General features: G+C 37.0%; 1 protein-coding gene across 1 annotated transcript; it reads right to left on the bottom strand.

Moving 5' to 3' along the window:
* Positions 1 to 1,875: 1,875 nt before the first annotated feature.
* LOC117937139 (SUN domain-containing protein 3-like) lies at positions 1,876 to 3,697 on the bottom strand. The gene is made up of 4 exons (XM_034860852.1): positions 3,245 to 3,697; positions 2,936 to 3,109; positions 2,214 to 2,303; positions 1,876 to 2,058 (listed from the first exon to the last, which is right to left on the bottom strand). Exons 1-4 carry the CDS (start codon positions 3,425 to 3,427, stop codon positions 1,876 to 1,878), a joined length of 630 nt encoding a protein of 209 aa, XP_034716743.1. The 5' UTR covers positions 3,428 to 3,697.
* Positions 3,698 to 7,986: the final 4,289 nt, after the last annotated feature.

Below are 7,986 nucleotides of genomic sequence, written 5' to 3'. Positions count from 1 at the left end.
TCTCAAAAATCGTCCCTGATAATGTGGCCCAAGTATTTTACTTTAGTATCCACGATAAGGTCTTGCCCTGACAAGTAAAAAAAGGGAACGCATAGCTTCCTGTCCTCCTTAGTTCTGACAATCATTACAACACTCTTTTTAGCATTGAATTTGATGTCCCATAGTCTGAGCAGACTCTAAGCAGTTGCTGTGGGCCAGCAATATATGGTGACATAACAATAAAATCATCTGTATACATCAGATGATTAATACAGCTATCCCCCACCGTACATCCAGTTTTACACACTTCCAATGCCCTAGAAAGATCATCCATATATAAATTTAAATGAACAGGTGACAATATTCCCCCTTGTCTAACCCCATTGGTCACTGGGAAAGGAGCCGACGTTGTTCTCCCCCATCTAGCTTGCATAGTTTGGTGGGAATACCAATAATGCGTATCAGGTATAGGGGGACCCCCCGCTCTTGTAATTTTCTAAATAATTTACCATGATTAACACGGTCAAACGCGTTGGATGCATCAAGGAAACATAAAATGTCTGGATTACATGTGCATCACAGAGACCTGGCACCAACCAAATACCTTTTTTTCTTTAAATGAGAGCTGTCCCCAAGGCTATAGCTACCTCCAGAAAGCTCGCAGCACAGGGCGTGGAGGCGGCCTGTCAGTCATCCATCGCAGCAATCTGGAGTTATCTCTGCAACCTTTACATGAACTGTCTTCGTTTGAATGCCTTGCATTTAGCATTTAACATTACTGAACCTTGGCACAAAGGTTAAAGAAATAGAATTTATGTAAATCAGTGTTTCTCATTCTTTAGAATTTCATTGGTCTTAGTTGATCCCTCAACATTAATTTAACTTTGGGTCCTGGACCTGTTCCCCACAGACCCAAATCTTCTCAGCTGTTGCTGAAATATGCTACTGTCTCTTCATGTGGTTCATTATGTGTGGCACATTGTCTGGGTCACTTCTTATATCATAAGAAGTTAATAATGTAAATGCTAAATGCCCTAAAACCTGTTGATACTACAACAATGCAAAGGTTCTTAACCCCACAGTTTTGCAGATATCATGTAAGACTTGATCTATCCATTTTTTGCAAAAAAAAACTCTCCAGAAAGTGCCATTTAATGGTTTATTTTTCAATTTTTTTTCCTGGGGGGGCATACCCCCAGACCCCCCTAGGGAGAGCCCCATCCCCCACAAAAATAACTAATCCCAATTTAAACCCTAAAGGATGAAGACCCAAAGAAATTGCTTTGTAAGCGGCAAAATATCGGTTGCCCCCCCCCAAATCTCGCTCCAAGGTTTGGGGAAAAGTTGGCAGCCCTGCAGTATGTATTATTTTATCTGATATATACTAATATGTTACATATCTGTTTGTTATATATTAATAATATAATATATTAGTAATATATTTATAGACCATTTATATTATATATTTATATAATTATAGTGTATTTTATAATTGTCTGTGTTGTTAATCGTCCAGTGTCCTGGCGTGTGTTAGGCCTATCTTTTGACATGGTCATCAAATTATTTTCGGCTCAGAAATAAACAGCCAGCGCTTGAGAAAGACACACTTTTGTATCTCCACTTCTTTTCAATCCACAGTGCTACCCACCCTATGGCTTTGTAGCTGCCCAGATTCCCCCTAGGTCTGAGGCTGGTAACAGTGACATTTAACATATTTTATTGAATAAAACACGGAGCAAAAATAATTACAATTCAATTTCTTTAGTACTGTAATTATAATTCATTTATTCCAATTAAATCCTCCAATTCAACCTGCATGTGTGGGAGGAAACCGGAGCACCCGGAGTAAACCCACGCAGACATGGGAGGCTGCATTCACACAGCCACCATGCCGCCCTAGGAGGGAAGGTAAATCAACGGCAAAACATCTGGAAAATTCAGGTGTTTTGTGATTGATTTACCTTCACCTTCACCTATCTTACCGTGAACCCTGAAGCTGTACAGGCAGGTGTAGTCTCTGTTTCCCCAGTTGCTGTCAATCTGTAGCTTCACATATCGGAAGACTCCTTTGTCTGGATTCTGGTAAGAGACAGAGACAGAAATGATGAAATCCACGTCTATAATACAGTTTGACTACCACGGTTTGCAGCCATTAACATGTGAAGGACGAGCTTTCATTCTCATTTATTATTTTATACACGTTCATTAAAGTTATACTGTCATATCATACTTACAGGCAGCTCAAAGGTCTGAAATGCTGTGCCGTCTTGATCATAGACCACTGTTCCCAAATATCTTCCTTCCTCAGTAGCAGTCCTCATTCCCTGGAGAGGAAAAAGAGATGAGCTGAGCCTTTTGTTGTGCACTGTGTGAATAACACGGACAAGTATGCTGGACATTTCCATTGATGGAATGTAACTAATTCCATTCAATTTACTCTCTCTTTGTACTTCAGTACAAATGTTAAGGTACTTTTTCTTTTCAGGTCACTTTCTACTTCTACTCCAATATATTTCAGAGAGACTATTCTACTTTTTACTCCACTACATTCATCTGCACATCATCACAGCTTTAGTTTCTAGTTACTTTACAAATTAAGATGTCTGCACACAGAAGTCATAGTATCAAATCCAATGTTTTATATAAATTAAACCACCCATCAATATAACGGCCTACAAGTACATCTGAAATATGAGACAATTAAAACACGGAACTGTTTGGATTATTTGCGGTTTCTAAAATGAGAGGATTCTTTCTGCATTGAGTACTTTTTCCTGATGGTACTTACATGATTTAACTTAAGTAACTTTTTCAATGCAGGGCTTTTACTTGTAACAGAGTATGTTTACAGTGTGGTATTAGTACTTTAGTAAAGGCTCTGAATACTTCTTCCACCGTTCAACATTTCAAGTGACATTTTCTGTTATCAAGGATAATAACAAGTTGTGTTACTTACATAGATTGAAAATTTCCTCGGTGCGCTGGCGATGCTTTCAGATGGGGACTGGCTCTTTGTTATGTGGCCGAGTGTCACGCTAGTGATGGAGACGGGGTGGGACAGCGAGATAAATAAATGCCCTTGGTATCCTGAAAAGGGCCAGCATTGTCCAGGGAGTAATGATGACTGTCCCTGAGGGGAGAAAATGGAACATTGTAGTCCAGACAGTTTATAAACTATAACTGTTTCTCCATGTTATTTCATATTAAATAAAAGAATTTTGAAAATGCGATTACAATACAGTAATGCATCTTTGCATGTTCCTACCTGGATTACTCTTCGCTGAGTTTTGGATGAATACCACCAGCTGTATATCTTATCCCATAACCCAAATCTTGGAGGCCAATATGTATCCGAAGATAAATGACGTAAAACTCTGGCACCTGCATTCACACAAATCAAAGACACACACGCAAAGTTAGAAATGGAACTCCAAACAAGTTCCACCATGAAGCGTGTGTATAAATCCTGATGAGACGGATGATGATGACTCACCTTGCGATTCTAACGCAAAGTTTGATGCCGGGGGAACAGACATGATCACATGCTGCTGGATCTCCACCTCCTGCTGCACCTCCTTTAGTTGCATGCTCTTGTGTATGCAATGTGGGAGTCCTGAGGGACACAAAGCCCAGAGGTTAGACAAAAAGTTCAAGGATCTGGTTCAATTTAAGACTGCACAAATCATTTATACCAAAAAATACACCGCTGCCTGGAAACTTACAACACAGACAAAGAGAGGGGGGGTTATAATCCAGTTTGAAACAGCAGTATGCTTGGACCAATCATAAAAGTATGTGTTTTTTTCAATTTGCAGTGTGGTTTTGATGAATGGTCTTGTCTAAATATAATGCAAATGTAAAATAATTGCAAACATTTACAAAAGATATACTGTATATTTGAAAAATACAGAAGTGATGAAGGAGAATGTCAATCTCACTAATGTAAATGACGCTTGTTTTTTTTTGTTTTTTTCTTAATAAGTAGGACGTAAACTGGAGTAATATGTTGGTATTGTTTAAATATATAGTTAATCTTATTGGATTGTGCCCTTGCTTTCTGATATAGACTGGGGCTTGTTTGACTTTTTTTTCCATTATTCTACATTTTATTTATTTTTGAAGCGTTAAAAATAAAAATAAAAAAATATTATCATTTCTATTGTCTAAGGTTGTAACCATACATGGATTTGAATCGATATGTATCGATTCAATCCTAAGCGAATTTTTGGAAAATTTGGAAATTTTGCATATCCTCATCTTTAAGATGTGCTTTTATTTTGAAATGTCCACTACATGAGAAGTTTTTTATTTTTTTATTTAAATGTCTGGGTCTGTCAAGAGTCTATTAATGAAATCGTCAAATGTTATTTTAGTTGCTTTATGTAAGTGAATATGAATGTTGGTCTTCATCTTGTATCGCAGGCTCCTGAATTCAATGAAATCAAAGTCATATTGTGGCAGACTATGCGTTATAAGTAAATATTGTATAATTGTCTTAAGAATCAATATATTATCATATTGTGATTGTTTTATTTACACCACTACTATTGACAAGGAACCTCTTAAAAACTTGGGGCAGGGACTAAAATAAAAGCAGCGGATCCCAGGTTTTAGTATATTAGAAATTATGTTGGCGTAAGATTTGGAGGAAACTCACCGATGACCACAAGGAGCAGGATGCAGAGACCGCTGGTGATCCGTGCCGCTGTGGGCTGATTGTGAATGGCCTGAGTGGGGACTCCGGTCCATGTCTCTGTGGTCTGTAGGTCTATTGCCTCGTGGGGATGACCACGGCGACCTTTCCTTCTCTGAAAGACCCTAAAAGATACAGCATCATGGAAAAGTTTGAACTACAGAAAAAGGCCAATGCGAGATTTAAACATACTGTACGCTTCATCCAAAGTAATGAGCAGATGGTGAGGGCAAATTCTATGGCCAGAAAGTTTCAGCAGAATGATTTGTATGAATTCTGGAAGGAAGTCAGGGTTATCAATAAGAGCATTGATGGGATCTCAGGGGATGAAAATATTGCAGAGCTGTGGGGGAACGTTTCAGAGAGATTTTTAACTGCGTTGAGAGTACTGAATATCAAGTTGGTGATGTCATTAATAATGACGGTGTGGTCCTAGACCTGATGAAGTGTGTCGTGCTATTGAGAAAGTGGCTGTGAACAAAGGTGCGGTCGTGACCAAATAAGAGCTGAACACCTGAAGTTTGCAAGCCATAGAATCTCAGTGCTACTTGCTATGTGCTTCTCTGGATTATTAGCAAACTACAGGCCAATCGCTCTAGCCAGTATACTCTCCAAAGTGTCAGAACAACTTTTATTTGATAGACTACCTTGGACCAGTGCTAGCCATTTGTGATGAGCAATGTTCCCACCTTCCATGCTGTGCTGAAGCATTTTATTTACATCTATCTGTGGCTTATACAAATATTTACAGAGTGACAATTTCAGACTATGTTGGAGGTAAACAGCTCAACATAGTCTTTTCAAAGCAACAGCTTTGGACATTAAATGTTTTTTTTGTTGAGTGACAATCTGTTAAGATCTATAAAATGCTGACCTCACAGCTTATGCACATACAGGACACAACATGTGCACGCAAACGCTGCTTACCTGTAACAGGTTTCCTTGTAGGAAATGATCGGATTCCACTCCTCTGTGTAATAGCCTGCTTCCTTCAAACGAGAACTTCTTCTCAACATGACTGGAAAATGGTAGAAAGACAGATGGGCAAATCATATGTACACTCATATCCCACTACATATGGTTTATAGTGGACAGACAGTTGTGCATTTTATGACTAGAGCACAAAACCATCATATAATCTACATTCCCCAAGGTTTTATTTCAGACATGGAGGCAATTTGTATCTGAAATTTGTAACCTTCAGAGCTCATTTCTCCAGTTTTGGCCCCACCACTCTCCATTATCATCATCATAATTTATTCCCCGTAGAAATCCTTGTAGGTCATGGGTTTGGTTTAAAGACATAGCGTAACATTTTAAAATCACTTTTTGTCACAGCGATGAAATGGTAGTCATTCCAGGCATATATCTATTTGATCTTTTGCAAAAATGGCCTTTTTGGATGCTGACAACATCACTGAGCTTTCCGCCTTTCTACCTTTGACATAAAATAATTTGAACTTTGACAGCCTGAAATCCGTTTGCCCTCTGCCTAGCTAGTCTCAGAGGTCCAATCTAAAATGCCTTCTAGACAAAAAATAAACTTCATGGTTTCAAATTGGAGCCATAGTCATGTTTTAGCTATATCATAAAATGCACAATACTGTCCAAGCTCATCTGCTCCACTATTATATTGTCAGTAAGAACAATAGAACAATTGAATTACTGGATTAAGTCCATGGCACAGTGTATGGCCTTAAAAAAAAAACCATATTTTACTAAAAACAAAATGGATGTATACGAAGAAATATGGAAGCCATTTATTTACTACATTAAAAACAATAATATTGGTCACTTTTTACAGGAGGTGTAACTATGTATTAGGGCTACTCATTATTGAACTGGATTAGTTATTTAATTTTCAGTTATAGTGTCTTGCTGGAAAATGTCATTTTTATGTGTACAGTACAGTAATGTATATTTGGTTTCTGGGTACCTGGCGATATTTGTTGTGTATTTAGTCCAATTCTTGTTTGATACCGTTGTATTTTTGTAAGAGAAGAGAGCAATGTGTTCTGTTGTGTTGTGGTGGGAATTAAGTGTTGACCTGAAATAATATTTCTTTGTCAATTGTTTGGTATCATCAAAATTCAATATACACATTGTTTAAAAAAAAAGAAAGATAGAATTAATTGCAGCTAGGAAATACAATTGCTGGTAACTTACCTCTTTTTTATGATGCAAGAAGTGAATTAGTGAAAATCCTTGAAGTTAAAATGTTTAGATAACTGTTCCTCTACCAAACAATCCTGTCTAAATGATCATAGCACATGTGAATACAAAAAAGTGCAACTCTGAAGATGATTCTAGAAAAGTCAGGATTCTAAATGTGTCATAATGAATTCATTTTGAAGAGGATTCTAAAAAAGTCATGATTCCAAGTGTGTCATAATGAGTCTATGAGGTCATGTTAAATCCCATGTGACATAAATGAATATATATTTTGGATTTTTTTTTTTAACACATTATCACTAACATTTTAATCACTGGTATAACTTGCCCCATAGTAATTTCATGATTTTTCTTAATTTGTTTTTATATTATAAAATTTGTTTATTGGAACACGTCACATAATTTTCAATAAAAAAAAAACATTACTGATTTGTAACCGTAGACAAACAAATATGGAGAGTAAAGTTTTTCAATAAAAATAAAATTGATAAAAGTCACTTGCAAAAAAATGATTAGGCAATCACAGACCTAAAGCTTTTTTTACAGGAACGCTTTCAAACATTTCCTATGTGTCTTCCACGGAATATGTATTGTAATGTCTATTAGTAGTAGCAGTGGCCAAAAGTTCACACTTTAACTTCTTTGCCCCAACCCTACCTACCACAGAGTTGGTTTTTATTTATGATATGTCAATCACTTCAACATGTAATAAAAAACAAACACAGTCACTTATGTATTTAAAAAAAATCTGGTTGAAAAGCATAAAACACTAAAGTTATGCATCTTGAAAGTTAGTTAGCCTTCAGTCTTTTGTGGCTGACAGTAAGAAATAAACAATTGGACTCTTTATGTGAAAACTGAACCAAAGTAGTTGTAAAGTAGGCTACTATAAAAACCCTTTAGCCTCTTGTTAAAATTGTAATCCCCTGGAATGCACTTTATTTTGGTAAAATGATCAGTAACAAAGGCAGACAGCTTGTTTTTCCTCCTGAAGTAGCCTAGACTACATCTAGTTTGACACTAGATGGAGACAGAAACTGTTCAGGGTGTGTGTATAGTCGTAGCTGCATATACAGTGGGTACGGAAAGTATTCAGACCCCTTTAAATTTTTCACTCTTTGTTTCATTGCAGCCTTTTTCCA

This window comes from Etheostoma cragini, chromosome 21 (assembly GCF_013103735.1).
Source record: "Etheostoma cragini isolate CJK2018 chromosome 21, CSU_Ecrag_1.0, whole genome shotgun sequence".
Lineage (NCBI taxonomy): Eukaryota > Metazoa > Chordata > Actinopteri > Perciformes > Percidae > Etheostoma > Etheostoma cragini.
Note: the sequence above shows the minus strand (reverse complement) of the source record. Positions and strands in the feature narration are given on the sequence as shown.

Excerpts from the sequence above, each read along its gene's own strand:
- LOC117937139 (XM_034860852.1), bottom strand. The coding sequence starts at position 3,427 with ATGGTGGAACTTGTTTGGAGTTCCATTTCTAACTTTGCGTGTGTGTCT. Across the intron at positions 3,110-3,244 it reads CTCAGCGAAGAGTAATCCAG|GGACAGTCATCATTACTCCC; the intron begins GTAGGAACATGC and ends TTCTCCCCTCAG. Across the intron at positions 2,304-2,935 it reads CGAGGAAATTTTCAATCTAT|GGAATGAGGACTGCTACTGA; the intron begins GTAAGTAACACA and ends TTTCCTCTCCAG.